This window comes from Mesocricetus auratus, unplaced genomic scaffold (genome assembly GCF_017639785.1).
Source record: "Mesocricetus auratus isolate SY011 unplaced genomic scaffold, BCM_Maur_2.0 Super-Scaffold_100691, whole genome shotgun sequence".
Taxonomy (NCBI): Eukaryota; Metazoa; Chordata; class Mammalia; order Rodentia; family Cricetidae; genus Mesocricetus; species Mesocricetus auratus.
In genome coordinates, this window is record NW_024429267.1 from 44959659 (window position 1) to 44976045 (window position 16387).

At 38.9% G+C, this 16387-nt stretch overlaps 1 protein-coding gene across 6 annotated transcripts in view; it reads left to right on the forward strand.

Annotated features, from left to right (window-relative positions):
• Positions 1-16387, forward strand: part of Dcaf1 (DDB1 and CUL4 associated factor 1) — a 56954-nt gene that overhangs the window by 5914 nt on the left and 34653 nt on the right. For all 6 annotated transcript variants that reach the window (XR_005874672.1, XR_005874673.1, XM_040739533.1 and 3 more), the window contains exons 3-10: positions 4149-4225; positions 7444-7517; positions 8977-9090; positions 10151-10288; positions 11783-12292; positions 12964-13065; positions 14770-14928; positions 15472-15651. Coding sequence is in view for 4 of the 6 variants with exons in the window: in XM_040739533.1 (XP_040595467.1) it covers positions 4149-4225; positions 7444-7517; positions 8977-9090; positions 10151-10288; positions 11783-12292; positions 12964-13065; positions 14770-14928; positions 15472-15651 (1354 nt within the window). In the remaining 2 variants the exon portion in view is untranslated. The remainder of the gene's footprint in view (positions 1-4148; positions 4226-7443; positions 7518-8976; positions 9091-10150; positions 10289-11782; positions 12293-12963; positions 13066-14769; positions 14929-15471; positions 15652-16387) is intronic.

A 16387-nucleotide genomic window follows, 5' to 3' on the forward strand; every position in this document is an offset into this window, starting at 1 on the left:
ACCCTCTTCTCACCTCTGTGGGTACCTTAATGCATGTGACACACACACAGACACACACACACACACACACACACACACACACAAAATGGTGTTGGAAAAAAGTATAAGAATATTTTTTTTTTCCGAGACAGGGTTTCTCTGTGGCTTTGGAGGCTGTCCTGGAACTCGCTCTGTAGACCAGGCTGACCTCGAACTCACAGAGATCCACCTGCCTCTGCCTCCCGAGTGCTGGGATTAAAGGCATGCGCCACCAACGCCCGGCAAAGTATAAGAATATTTTGAAAGAATCTGATTTTTTTTTTCTTTTTACTGAAGACAGACATGGTTTCTCTATGTAGCCTTGGTTGCCCTGGAACTCTGTGGACCAGGCTGACCTGGAACTCAAAAATGTCCACAGTGCTGGATTTAAAGGCATGTGCCATCACTACCTGGCACTTTTTAATTTCTTATCTTTCATTTCAGGCTGTTTCTCCTAATCTTCATGCCTTTAATTATATCTATTGTGTGAACATGTGTTGGCTGCATGTAAGGAAGGCAGAGAAGAACTTGTAGGAGCCTTTACCTGTTCCCTATCCTCACTCCACTGGCCTATAGAATACTCAGGCTTGCCTGCCTATCAGATGAAACACTGTCAGAAAACACACCAAAAAAAAACACTGTTCTACATAGTGAGCTCCAGGCCAGCCAGGGTTATATACCTTGTCTTTAAAAAAAGACAAGGCTTAGTGGGCAAAAGTGAAGTTGTCCTCTGAGTTAATGCACACACTAATAATAATCAAAGTCTAAAGAACAAATACTCAAACTATTTAAAAAGATAGTTGGAATTTAGCCAAAATGAGTTAAGCGAATGTAAATATTGGGAGAAGATAGTTTATTTGGTAAAGTGCCTGCAATGTAAGCATGATGACTTGAGGTCAGATCTCTAGCACCTATGCAAACAAACAAACAAAAAAAAACATAAAATAAGCAAACCAGGTATGGTTTGTGTTTATAACCCTAATGCAGATGGATGGAGACAAGTGACTCTCCGGAGCTCATTGACCAGCAAGTATAACCAGTCAGTGAGAGATGGACCCTGTGTCAAAAGATGAGACGGAGAGTGATTGAGGAATATTTTAGGAATTTGGGCTGCAAAGTTTTAGATAATCTTTAAGAATGGAAAAGTTGCTGGGTATGGTGGCATATGCCTTTTATCTCAGCACTTGGGAGGCAGAGCAGGAAGATCTCTGAGTTTGAGGCCAGGCTGGTTTACATAGTGAGTTCCAGGACAGCCCCCGGGCCATTTTGAGAGACCCAATAGCAAAAAAAAAAAAAAAAAAAAAAGAAAAGAAAAAAAAAAGAAAAAGAAAAAATATATATATAAATAGGAAAAGGAGAATTTAATGCTAGAGAGAGGGCTTAGTGTTTAAAAGTACTGACTGGTCCTGGGTTCAATCCCCAGCACTTACATGGCTTTTCACAACTGTCTGTAATTCTAGTTCTAGGGATTGGAGTCCTCTTCTGGCAACCAGGCACATATGTAGAACACATAATACATACATGCAGATAGTTACCCATTCACATAAAAATAAATAAACATTTTAAAAAGTTTGAAACTAAAAGAAAGGAAAATTTATGGGACTGGAGAAATGTCTCTGGTTACAAGTACCTATTGCTCTTTCAGAGGACCCAAATTTGGTTCCCAATACCCATGTTGGGTCACTTACTGAAGGCACAGTTTCTTTCCAGCCAGGTCCCACAGCCCTTTAGTCCCAAATAAATACACAGAAGCTTTTATTAATTATAAACTCTTTGGCCAGTGGCTTAGGTTTCTTACCGACTAGCTCTCTCTTAATTATTAACCCATAACTATTAATCTATTAATTTTACATTTACCGGAGAATGCCTAGTGTCCTATCTTTCCAGTAGCTATATGGCATCTGCCTAGTGGCTCTTCTCTGCCTTCCTCTTCCCAGCTTTTCCTGCCTGGCTACTGGCCAATCAGCATTTTATTAAACCAATAAGAGAAACATATATTCACAATGTACAGAAGGACATTTCCTCTATCAGCTTACAACCACCAATAACTGGGGATTCAGCTCCTTTTTCTGGCCTTATATATATACATACCCCACACAGACACATGATTTTTGAAAAGTGGGAAATTTAGCTGGGCTTGGTGGCACATGTCTTAGGCAGGTGGAGCTCTATGAATTGAGGTTAGCTTGGTTTACATATAGTACCAGGATAACCAAAGAGAGAGATCTCACTTTGACCTGCACGTATGTTCTGACATGGTGTGCTTGCACATAGATGCATGCACAGTCATATACAAAAAGAATAATATAATGAGAAATTTGATTTTTGTATAGGCAAGTTTGACTCGGGATGGATATCATACTGTTAATTATCATAATAGATTAATGGATTAAACTAAGCTTAAAATCTATATAAAAATGTCTTTAGGAAAGACCAAAATGTCAGACTTGTTTAGGGTACTCAAGTAATTTTTCTTGTTTTCATCAAGTTTGTATCAGTAGAGCTAGGTGCAGTGGCATACACTTTAAATGCCATTGTTTGGTATCGTGAGTTTGAGGTCATTCTCAGTTTAGTAAGGAATTAGAGCCTATCCTGGATTACATCAGATTTTGCCACAAAAGAATAAAAAGTGTGGGGGGTGTACTGGGAGAGAGAGCTTGGTTAACTAAAGATATTTGTCCTGCAAGTGTGAATTTGGTCCATAGAACCAGGTGTTTAGAACAAAAGTCAGACTTGGTGATGTACACTTGCAATCCCAGTGCTGGGAAGGATGAGAAAGAAAGGTCTCTGAAGTTCGCTGGTCTGTCTACCTATCCTGTTTGGTGAGTTCCAGTCCAGTCAGAGACCCTTCCTCAAAGAAAACCATATGGACTGCATTCTTGAGAAATGATACTTGGGGTTGTCTTCTGGCTTACACACACATGTATACCTGTATATACAAGAATAAAAAAAAATCAAGCGTTCATGAATAAAAAGGAATTTGCTTTCCCAGAAGGCTTCTGGCACAATAAGACTTCATATGATTCTATTATATAAAATTTTAGAACAGGGAAAACTAATCTCTAGTAAGCAAAAAAAGAATGGTTACTTTCACCAGTGGTGGAGGCCTAGATGGTGGAAGGAACGTTATAGGCTAACAAAACAACATGAAATGACCCTGAAGTAGGAATGAGCTTGGGTTCTTTGGATAGCAGAGAGGGTCATGTATGTGAAGTTTTATGAAAGAGAGTAGAAGAAGCATTCACAAAACTGGTAGAAGCTAGATAATTGCAGGCCATAGTAGTTCTTGGATTTAATTCAAGGAATGTAGTTAGTCCCTGGAAGTTGGAGACAGAAATGTGTTAGGTAAAGCAGCGGAGTAGGAAGCAAGCGCTGCAAAGTAGCTATTAGAAGTAGTTCAGATAGTTAATGGTAGTGGTCTGCTTAAGGATAGCAGTGGTCAAGGTTTAGAGATGATTAGAATCAGGAGACCTCTGGTAGGTAGAGTTGCAGGAATTACTGCAGTGGATGAAGGGAAGGAATTTTTTTTTTTTAAGCCCAGACATCTTGAACTTGGTGTGTACCTCAGGGTGACTTCAAACTTGTAATTCAGCTTTGTGATGGCTGTAAGAACAGGCGTGTACTACCATGCCTATCTGAAAATGAAGATTTTTAATGATGACTGTTGGCTTTAAGTTTCTGAGGTAGTTACTATTAATGTTGTTTTGTGATGCAAAGAAGTTTAGAGAAGAGTAAAAAAGAGGTGATTATTTTTTTCAGTTTTAAGAGTTTAGGTTATTTTTAAAGATAGTAATTACATGACTCTTTATATAATATTTATGAGGTGGTTATTTAGATTTTGTTATTCATCAGGAAAATCATGTTTTTCTAACTATGTTTTGCACCTTGACTATTGACTGATTGTTGTCAGTAATACACTTTTTTGAATTTTACTTTTGCTTTTTTTCTGACATGGTCTTACTATGTGTCCCTGACTGGTCTGATTAAGCTTACTGTGTAACCCAGGTTGCCCTTAAATTTAAAAGCAGTTCTATCTCAACCTCCTCAGTGTTAGGATTTTGGCTGTGTACTACTATGCCTGGCATTTTTTATATGCTTGTTCAGAGGTAACTCCTTTCCTTTTGTGCTAGGATGTCGGAATTAATTGAAAAAGAAACTGAAGAATATCGTAAAGGAGATCCAGACCCGTTTGATGATCGACATCCTGGTAAGATGTATATTCTTATGTCTGAGACTTTTTTATTTTTCATTTCTTTTGAAAGAGGATCTTGCTGTGTTGTTCAGACAGGTCTAAAATTCTTAACTCTCCCACCATAGCCTCATGAGTAGCTGAGATACAGGCATGTGCCACTGTGCTAATGTGTTCTTTTTTCTTCAAAAAAGAAAGTTATTGCCCATTAGTGGTGACACACACCTTTAATCTCAGCACTTGGGAGGCAGAGAGAGATAGGCTGATTTCTGAGCTTGAGGCCAGTCTGGTCTTCAGAGTGAGTTCCAGACCAGCCAAGGCTACACAGAGAAAAACTCTGCTTCAGGAAAAAAAAAGAAAGAAAGAAAGAAAAAGAAAAAATTGTTGGGCTTTGAAGATAGCTTGGCACGTAAAAGTTCCTGCTGTAAGCCTGACAGGCTGAATTCTGTTTGATTCCTGGAGATCATGTAAAGGTAAAGGAGAAACCCACTCAAGATTGTTACCTGACTTCTTTACATGTGTCCTGGTGTATTGGGGCATGTTCATATACACACCTTTACATCACACTCCTCCAACACACAAATAATAGGAAAAAAACAATTAAAAAAAAGAAAATTGCTAATAGTACCTTTCAATTGAAATAGCATTCTTTTTGGTAATATTATTATTATTATTATTATTATTATTATTATTATTATTATTATTATTATTATTATTTTAGTTTGTCAAGATAGGATCTTCTATGTCTGCCTCCTGAGTGCTGGAATTCAAGGCATATGCCACCACTGCCTGGCTTTCTTTGGTTAATTTTAAGTTCTTTTATTTGTGCTGGGCATGGTAGCACATATCTTTAATCTCAGCACTTGGTTGGCAGAGACTGTGGATTTCTGTGAGTTCAAGGCTAGCCTGACTTAAATGAAGTGAGTTCCAGGCTGGCCAGGAGCCAGGGTTATATGGTGAGACCCTCATAAAAAATGTATGTGTGTGTTTTACTTTATTTCTCAAGATGAGACACAGAAAAACATTCTAGTAAAATTGTAAAATGTGTGATAAGTCAGGTATGGTGGCATACACCTTTAATCCCAACATTTGGGAGGTAGTGGCAGACAGAGCTCTGTGAGTTCGAGGCCAGTCTGGTCTATAAAGCAAGTTCCAGGATGCTAGGGCTCTGTTACACAGAGAAACCCTGTGTAGAGTCAGAAAGAAAAAAAATATTTGTGATGGTTACAGATCACTTTCAGGATCAAATAGAATGTATGTACTTAAACCCAAGACTTAAGATTTTCTTTTTTGACTTTTTTTTTTCTTTCTTTTTTTTGGTTGGGGTGGGGGAGGTTTTGAGACAGGATTTCTCTGTATAACATCTCTGGCTGTCCTGGAACTCATTTTATAGACCAGGCTGGCTTCAAACTTAGAAAGATCCTCTTGCCTTTGCCTCCTAAGTGCCACCACCTCCCAGCTGCCCTTATAATTTTTTTATTCACTAATTATTTTTCGTTTCGCGCACTTGGGCAGGTGTGTGCAGGTATGTGCAGGTGTGCTCCTGCCATGGTGAGTGTGTTGATGTTTCAAGAGTTGGTTCTCTCTGCCTCTGTGGGTTCCAAGGATGAACACCAGTCATTAGGCTTATGTGCCAAGCACTTTTATCCATTGAGCTGTTTCACTAGCTCCTCTCCCCATTTTTTTTAAGATTTATTTATTATGTATACAGTGTTCTGCCTGCATGTATCCCTGTATGCCAGAAGAGGGCACAAGATCTCATTATAGATGGTTGTGAGCCACGATGTGGTTGCTGGGAATTGAACTTAGGACCCTCTGGAAGAGCTGCCAGTGCTCTTATCCTCTGAGCCATCTTTCCAGCCCCCTTTCCCTCATTTTTAACTTAAAAAAGAAAAAAAAATAGGTTTTCATTTAATCTTTATCCTGGTGTTTGTGGGAAAATACAGTTGATAGTTGTGAGCTGCCATGTAGTGCTTGGTACTGAATCTGGGTCTTCTGTAAGAGCAGAAATTACTATTAACTACTGAATCAGCCTCTTTTTTTTTTTTTTTTTTTTTTTTTTGGTTTTTCGAGACAGGGTTTCTCTATGTAGCTTTGGAGCCTATCCTGGCACTTGCTCTGTAGACCAGGCTGGACTGGAACTCACAGAGATCCGCCTGCCTCTGCCTTCCGAGTGCTGGGATTAAAGGCATGTGCCACCAATGCCTGAATTTGTTTTCTTTTAACTTTAGTAAAATCTTGATCCTCATCTAGTTCCAGAGGCCATTATTTAATTTAGTATTGTTGAATAGGCAGTGTGCTGAGCAGTGGGAAGAGTTTATGTTGCATTTAATTTTAAAGAATTTGTTTTTTTTGTTTTGTTTTTGATTTTTCGAGACAGAGTTTCTCTGTGTAACCCTGGCTGTCCTGGAACTCAACTCTGTAGACCTGGCTGTCCAGGAACTCATAAGAGTTCTGTCTACTCCCGCCTCTCAAGTTGCTAGGATAAAAGGTTGAGCCACTACTGCTCAGCAATATCTGTCCGTCCGTCCGTCCGTCCCTCCCTCCCTCCCTCCCTTCCTTCCCTTCCTTCCTTTATATGTGTGGGTGTATTTGTGTGTGTATGTTCATGTATACATTAGTATGTGAGTGAACTTTTTAGTTAGTATGTGTGCATGTGGAGGCCAGAAGTCAACTTAAAATGTTGTTCCTCAGGAGCCATCCATCTGGTTCCTAGGGTCTCTACTTGGATCTGGGGCTCCCAGTTTGGCTAGGATGGCTGGTCCAGAGATCATTCTGTCTCCACCTTCCAATTGCTGGGACATCAAGTGTGCACCTATGCCTGGCTTTTTACATGGGTTTCAGGGATCAAACTCAGGTCCTCTTGTCTACATGGTAAGCACTTTAGTGACCAATCTATCTACTTAGCCCCTAGAGAATGATTCTTAAAAATTATTGTTATTGTTACCTTTATTTTTTTGAGGCACGATCTCACTATGTAGCTCTAGATGGCTCTGTGAACCAGGTTGGCCTCATAGAGATCCACCTGCCTCTGCCTGCCAAGTTCTGGGATTAAAGGTGTGTGCCACCATGTCTAACCCTAAAAATGTTATTAAATTTACTCACAAGGATCTTATCTTTGTTTCTGTTTATTTTTGGTGACAGCTTATTAGTCATATTTATAAGAACCCAGCTGTTATTTCATAGGTCTAATTTGTTTGACAGGATTACCTATCCTTTTGTGTCTCTTCTTTTAGGTCGAGCTGATCCAGAGTGTATGCTGGGCCACTTGCTGAGAATACTCTTCAAGAATGATGATTTCATGAATGCAGTAAGTTTGCTTTTTCTTTCCTCCAGGAATTATCAGAAGATAATCATATATTTGTTTGTTTGTTTATTTAATATTTTTTTGTCACCTAAAACTTTTTAAAGTTGAGAGTAGAGTGGTTAGATTTTTTTTTTAATTTGGTTATGAAAGTAATCAAGCTGCTTTTTCAACAAAGTTCTGGTTGTGATGAAATTATTTTCTGTTTGGTGTGTACATTGTTTAGTGTGAAGTATTGGTAAAGGCTCTCAAGGTATCACTGTTTGCTCTTTAGCAGGACTGTTTTGATTTAGAAATGTAAATGTTCTTTTGAATGGAAAAGTAAGAGTGTGGTGATATTTTGTTTATGATCTAACAAATAGCGCTTGTCTGAGGATCAGAGTGGAAAGCTAGCCACACTAGTTAGCCATAGAGGCCAGGCAATGGTGGTGCAGGCCTTTAATTCCAGCACTCAGGAGACAGAGAGACAGGCAGACGGATCTCTGTTAGTTCAAGGCACCTTGGGCTACACGAAATTGATTCAGTCTAAGAGAAACAGAGCTCACACAGAGGTGATCCCAGCACTTGGGGTGACACCTGTAATCTCAGCACTGTGGAGGTGGAGACAGGAAGGGACATGACTGGGCAGAGAATGGAATATAAGGTGGGAGGAACCAGCAGCTCATGACAGTCTGAGGTGGCAGTCTGAAGGAACAGTCTGAGGAAGCAGTTTGAGGAGCAGTGCAGTCTGAGCAGAAAGTCTGAGGACAAGATCACTGCTTTGGTGTCAGCATTGGTAGAGATTAGAACTCTCTAATGGCTGGCTGCTTTGCTTCTCTGATCTTTGGCTGACTCTTTTTTTTTTTTATTAATACCAATTAGAATTAATGCTACATAAGAATGATATGCATTGTATGATTCTGCACTAAAACTGTTGTATGATTTGGTATGTGAGTGGATAGGAAGGCGGTTTTTGTCTGTTGTGATGAGTAAATGAGAAAGTGTGTGTATTTCAGTTCCTGAAAGTAGCAGTAGCTAAAGAAATTATGGGTATTAGTAGTTGGAAGTGGAAAATGATGGGAACCAGTATGATCAGTTATGTATGTGAGCTATCCTAGCACTTGGCAGGCTGAGGGAAGAAAAAGATTTAGTTTGAGCTACATGAGACCCTGTTTCAAAATAACCACATGGGAATAATACTCAATTCAATCCAGTCCATTTAAGGAAGTTGTTAAACTTACTTTAATAATGAAGTTTAATAAGTTCATTAAACTTCCTTAATTTGATTGGATTGAATTCCAGAACAAATAGTACTTTCTTTTTCAATTATTAACACATTTATTATACAAGTCGATGGCATTTTACTATTTCTCTCTCTCTCTCTCTCTCTCTATATATATATATATAGTACATTGATCATGTCTACTCACATTTCTTTTTGCCTCCATCCCTCCCTTTGTTTTCCTTTCCTCCTTTTTCTTTACAGCTGGTGAATGCATATGTAATGACAAGTAGAGAGCCCCCTTTAAATACTGCAGCTTGCAGACTGCTACTGGATATCATGCCTGGTCTAGAAACTGCAGTTGTCTTTCAAGAAAAGGTACTTGATAGAAGAAAAAGTCATTGTGTTTTTGATTGAGTGGATTGAATTGTTGAATTTGTGTTTGTTACTGTAGTAATTGTTAATTTTTTCTTATTCAGGTAGCAATGTGTGCTCTAGATAGACAAAAGAAAAATCTAAAAAAGCAGTTATTTGGGGCAGGAGAGATGGCTCAGAGGTTAAGAGCACTGACTGCTCTTCCAGAGGTCCTGAGTTTAATTCCCAGCAACCACATGGTGGCTCACAACCATCTGTGTCCTCTTCTGGTGTGGAGATGTACATGCAAGCAGAACACTATACATAATAAATAAACAACATAAAAAAAGCAGTTATTTGAATCAGGTAGTATCTAGTTGTTACCTCAGCATGGGGTTGTTTGAGGCAGGAGGATCAGGAGCTGAAATTCATCTTTTGCTAATTTGGAGTTTGATGCCACCCTGGTCTACATAATATCCTATCTCCCAAATCAACAAAAGTATGTTATTTGAACAGCTACCTGCTATATGGTTGAAATAATATTTTTCAGAATCTTAAGATCATGTTTTTAAAAGTTTATTATGTTCTCATTTAAATTCTTGATCTTTTTCTTCCTTTGTGGTAATGGAGATTAAGCCTAGTTACTCTAATGAACAACACTGGAATACAGTTTTTAAAGGGGCATGTGCGTAGGCATGGGACTGTGCATGCACTTAGAGGCAAGAAGAGGGTATCAGGTGACCTGCTATGTGACTGTCCACCTATTCCTTTGAGGCAGTCTTTCACTGAAGGTGAGGCTCACATTTTCTCTGCTGGGCTGGAAGCCAGGGTATCCCAGCAGTCCTTTATCTTTAGTCCCTTAGAGTTGTTAGAGGTCTGTGTGGGATCTTGGCTTGTCATGTGGGTGCTGGGACCTGAACTTTGGTCCTCGTGCTTGTGCAGCAAGCTGTCTGAATGACTGAACTATCCCTCGTCCATCACTGAAACATTTACTTTTTTTTATGGGTTGGAAACCTTGGCTTATAATTTTAGTTATGAAAATAGGCCTTTTCTGAATTAGACTATTTCTTGTCATTTACTGTAGGAAGGAATTGTTGAAAATCTTTTCAAATGGGCCCGAGAGGCTGATCAGCCACTGAGAACATATTCTACTGGATTGTTAGGAGGTGCTATGGAAAATCAAGACATTGCTGCCAACTACAGGGATGAAAATTCACAGCTGGTAAGGACCATCTTAGCAAAAACCTGATCTAGAACATAGTTATATCAGAAATTTAAGATTTTTCTCCATATAGTAATTTTGATTTTGCATTTTTTTACATGTAAACTTTTAAAAGTCTTGTCAGCCATCATGACATATAACCCATTCCTTATGTCCTGTTCTCATCTCTCTCCTTAACGTTTGTCTTTTGAAGATTTTGAAACATGTAGCAAAGTTGAAAGAATTTTAGTGAATATTTGAATCTGTACTAGTTGAGTGGGTTGTTAACATTTTACTAGACTCATTATTAGTTTATTCATCTACCTTTCATTTATCCACTATTCTAAATTTTAAAAGAAATGGCAGCTAGGTAGTGGTGACGCACATCTTTAATCCCATCACTTGGGAGGCAGAGGCAGGTGTATCTCTGTGAGTTCAAGGCCAGCCTGGTCTACAGAGTGAGTTCCAGGACTGGCTCTAAAGCTACAGAGAAACCCTGTCTGAAAACAAAACAAAAGAAATGCAATTCAGATTGAAATCCCTTCTTTAATGTAGTATCATTTTTTTTTTCTTTGCTATTCCTTTTTATGTGTGTGTGCTTCTTTTTAAAAAAGACATTTTCTTTCTGTGTAGCCCAGGTTGGCCTTGAATTCACTATGTAGTTCTGACTGGCTTCAGACTTGCAGCAGTCCTGCTTCAGTCTCTCAAATGCTGTATTTATAGGCATGTACCACTGCACTCAAGTAAACATAGAACCAGGTTTTAGTTTGGGTCCCCAAAATAAATACTTAAAGGTTTAAAAAGGCAGACTTGGATGTTAGATTATGTAGTTGCTAGTGATATACAATATAGTCAGTAACTTTTTGGAATCTTTAGTTTTGATTTTCATTAGAAGCCAATTTAAAAAAAGGCCATGAATAAATCTAGCTTCTGCTTTTTTTAGGTGGGATGCATAATCAGTCTACCTTGGCCCAAACAGACCACTTGTAAATGGTGTGTTTTATGTGCATATCTTCTGGTTTGCGTTTTCTGGGAAAGCGCACACACACACTATATTTATATATCTTTTTTTTATTGACTTTGTTTTTGGTCTCAACAGGGTTTCTCTGTGTAACAATTCGGGGTGTCTTGGAACTCATCCTGTAGATCAGGCTGGCTTCAACCTCACAGAAATCTGTCTGTACCCTGAGTGCTGGGATTAAAGGGGAACACCTCCATGTCCAGCTTATAATAGACTTATTTCATCAAGTCACAGGAATTAAATCAACATATTTATCACATCTACTATTCTCAGGCATTGGGCTAACTGCATGAGTATTGTGTTCTCTTTAATAGGAAGTAATATATAATGAGCTGTTTGTGGTGGCATATGCCTACAAATCTTAGCATTTGAGAGGCAAAGAAAGAGTGACACTACCTCATAAAACAGACACAAAGAAAAGAATTACTTAATATGAATCATGTAAATTAAAATTCATAATAAATAACTCCTTTTACTCAAATATTTGTTGCTAGGTGGCGATAGTGCTTCGAAGACTAAGAGAGCTACAGCTGCAGGAAGTGGCTTTGCGGCAGGAAAATAAGCGTCCTAGTCCACGGAAGCTTTCATCAGAACCACTTTTGCCTCTGGATGAGGAAGCTGTGGATATGGACTATGGTGACATGGCAGTAGATGTTGTAGACGGAGAGCAAGAAACTTGTAGAGATATGGAGATCTCCTTTCGTCTGGATTCAAGTCACAAGACCAGTAGCAGAGTGAACTCAGCAACTAAGCCTGAGGAAGGAGGATTGAAGAAGAACAAGTCTGCAAAGCATGGTGACAGAGAGAACTTTCGGAAGGCCAAGCAGAAGTTGGGTTTCTCATCTTCTGACCCAGATCGTGTGTTTGTTGAGCTGTCTAATAGCAGCTGGTCAGAAATGTCCCCCTGGGTGATTGGCACCAATTATACCCTTTATCCTATGACTCCCGCAATTGAACAGCGACTTATTCTCCAGTATCTGACCCCTCTAGGAGAGTATCAAGAGGTAAGTTATTGGCATAAGGTACTATTCACATTTTGGGACTATTATGTTTATGTGTAGTGTTTTTATGATTGTATGTTTCCCACTGACACACTCTTAACTGCATTCTAGAAAGGTCTTCATCTCAAATAAATAAGGTCTTATGCAGGTCACTCCTGATAAAAGGTTAGTTTGATCAAAGTATATTCTTTTAAACAAGGTATGTGAAAGTATGTCTTCATTAGGCTTTCTATTACTGTGAAAAGATATCATGACCCCAGTAACATTTAACTGGGGCTGGCTTATAGTTTCAGAGGTTTAGTCTATATGACAGGAAGCATGGTAGCACACAGGCAGACATGGTATTGGAGAAGGAACTCAGGTCTGCATCTGGATTGGCGAGCAGCTTCTGAGACCTCAAAGCCCACCCCCTAGTGACGCACCTCCTTCTTCAAAGACACATCTCCTAATAGTGCATTCCCTTTGAACTTGTTATTCAAACACATGAATCTCTGGGTGCCATTCCTGTTTAACCCACTATAACATATGGACATATTCTTCATGGTGGGGGTGTGTTTTTTATAATTTTAACTTTTTATAAAATTTATCCTTTCTTTAATATTCTTCCTTCATAAAGTACAGGGAATGTGAAAAAGCCACAATTTAAGACTTCTTTTTTTTGGTCTTCATTTCAGTTACTTCCCATATTCATGCAACTTGGATCACGAGAATTGATGATGTTTTATATTGATCTGAAACAGACTAATGATGTCCTGCTTACTTTTGAGGCACTCAAGGTAAAGAGCTCAAAAACATTAGGTCACTGAGCATTTTATTAGTATTTGATGTTTATGAAACTCAATGTTAAATGCAGTTAGTACAGCAGTATTGACCAACTATATGTGAGTTTTCAGTACTTGAAAATATAGTGTCTCATTCTACATTCAAACCACAATTCTCCCTTCCGTCCCTCTTCTCACCCACAACCTCCTCCCACACTCCCAAAATAAAAAATGGAAAAAAAAAATAATAACAACAAAAAGAAAATATTGTCTCTGAAGAACTCAAGTTTCATTTAATTACTTTTGAGACAGAATCTCAGTCTGTGGCACAGGTTAGCATGGAACTCTATATCTAGACGAGGTAGGCCTCAAACTCAGACTGCTTTTTGAATACTAAGATTAATGGTGTTAATGGTATACCCATCCTCAATTTTCTCTTAACCCATTTTGTTCCTATTAAATTGTTCCTTTCTGTTTCTTCTCATATACAACTTGAATATTCCTTTTGAACAAAATGATATACCCACATTTCTTTGTGTGTGTGTGTGTGTGTGTGTGTGTGTGTGTGTGTGTGTGAGTGAGTGAGTGAGAGAGAGAGAGAAAGAGAGAGAGGGAGAGAGAGGTGAGAGAGACAGGAGAGAGAGGTGAAGTGGGTTTGTAGGTGGCGAGGACCCAAATAAAACTAGGTTTCTTGATAAATGTTAAGCCTACTTACTCTATTTGGCTACCTTTTGTGATGGTGAATTGTCATGGTAGTAACATGAGAAAACCATTCGTGTGGTCTAAGTTACTGGGAATGGATACCCAGTTTAGCTGCTTTTTGAGGAAAGAATGGTAGAGGCGTTTATGACAAACAAAAGGATAATGAGGGAAAGGATTTGAATTTTATGTAAGGCTTATCAGTTCTAGGTGTTGAGAACTTATGAAGAGGGTATATACCTGTTAATGGTGACATTGACTTTATCTCTTCAAGTATGTAATAGCAAGCTTTTATTGTCTGTTCTAGATACAGGAGGGGGAGCTCTAGCTCTCCTGAGGCTGTCTTTGAGGCCCCTGGGTTCAGAAATATGAAGATCTCCCCCTTTTATTGGACTGTCCTTAAAATAAGCAGATTGTTCCACCCTGAGAGACTAGTAGGAATTTTGAGCAGGAAATTAACAAAACTTAAACTTTAAAAATTTAACTGGGTGTTGTGGTACAAGGTTGTAACCCCAGCTGTGGCGAGTCAGTAAGTTCACGGCCAGTAGATAGCCTATCTAGGGCCAGTGAGATGACTTAGCATGTTAGGGCACTTGTTGCCAAGCCTGATGACCGGAGTTTGATCTCTGGGAGCCATATGGTGGAAGGAGAAAATCAGTTCCTGCAAGTTATTGTCTGACTTCCACATGCCACTCACATAATAAATAAATAAATACAATAAAATATCTTTTTTGTTGTTGTTTTTTGAGACAGGCTTTCTCTGTGTAACTTGGGCTATCCTGGAACTTGCTCAGTAGAACAGGCTGGCCACAAACTGACAGAGATCCACCTGCCTCTGCCTCCCAAGTGTGGGGACTAAAGGCGTGTGTCATCACTGTCTGGCTACTCTAGCTTTTTTGTTTTTTTTTTTTTGTAGGAGGGTGGTTCTCTACTTAAATGACTCCATAGAAGTTAATATTGTGTTAAGAGATTGGTAATGTTTTTGATTATTCCACTGTAACATGTGTCTTTACTGTTTAGCACCTAGCATCTCTACTGCTCCATAACAAATTTGCTACAGAATTTGTTGCACATGGTGGAGTACAGAAATTACTGGAAATTCCTCGTCCTTCTATGGCTGCAACTGGTGTATCCATGTGCTTGTATTACCTGTCCTACAACCAGGATGCTATGGAAAGAGTAAGTCTAGTCCATTCAGGCAATCAGAATGGGATTTGATGGGCACCATCTTGTTAAAACAGCACATTCACAGATGAACATTTGGATAAGAAGAAAAGAATAGTTGAAAAGATGAAATTCTTATGTAAGACATGAAGAATGTGGATGTGTATCTCCATATAGCATCCTAAAATGTGAAATGGTTTAGAAAAAATTGACTCTACTGAGATAGTGCAGGACAGATGTTCTACAAGCTTTATTTGCTTTCTATGAGTTTTGTGGCATTGCAATTAATAGACACCTTTCATTTGTCTCTCAGAGCTATATTATATTTTAAAGTCAATTGTCAAAACATGATGCTTTATGTTAAATAATTTGTGATGGAGATAGTGAACTAATTTTAGCTGTTCTCATTCTTAGTTTTAGTCTTTTGTTTTTTCATTAAGTCTTTCATGTTAGTGATCATTTTTTTAAATAAGTGTGAGTGGGTTATACATTTGAAAAGCGATGGTTGCCCTAGGTATCTCTAGGAGAGGGCTTATCATTTCTTTACTTTTTTTGCAGGTTTGCATGCATCCCCACAATGTTCTATCTGATGTGGTGAACTATACCCTGTGGTTAATGGAATGTTCTCATGCTTCAGGATGCTGCCATGCTACAATGTTTTTCTCAATTTGCTTCTCATTCCGGGCTGTCTTGGAGCTCTTTGACCGTTATGATGGTCTTCGTCGCCTGGTGAACTTGGTGAGATTCTTCCACTGGCTCTTCAGTTATCTGTAGGGGTCCTGTTTATTTTGGCTATCCTGAAGGATGCAATGTAGAAGAGAGGAAGTTTTTTTTAAAAAGATATTTATAGCTTTATTTTGTGTGTGAGTGTTTTGCCTGCATATATCTGTGCAACACATCCATGTAGTGCCCACAGAGGCCAGAAGAGGGCATTGAATCCTCTGGAGCTGGAGTTACTAAGTAAGGATTGTGAGCTGTGTGTCATGTGGGTGCTGACACCCACATGGGTTCTGTGAAAGAGCAGCCAGTGCTCTTAACCACTGAGCCATCTCTCCACCCCCAAAAGGAAATTTCTTTTTGATTGTTTGAATCAATATTTCATGTGGCCCAGGCTGGCCTTAACTTGCTGTATAGCCAAGAATGACCTTCAACTACCGTGTCTCCTGCCTCCACTTCAGTGCAGGGATCACAGATATGTATCACTGCACCCAGCTAGGTGCATTTCTGATTGGCATTTTGGGCTTTGATTATGTATGTATTTTTTTTCTCCTTTATTTATGAGAGTTGAACCCAGGGTATCGTGCACATTTACTATACCACTGAACTGCTGTACCCAGCCTGTTCTGTCTGTTTGGTGGTTGGAGCTTACTTGCCATTGTAGGCATTTTTATTTGTTTTTTGACATAGTAATTTTTTAGGAGGGTTGCTGTGATAACCTTAATATCTCTCTCTCTCTCTCTCTTTTTTCCTCTCT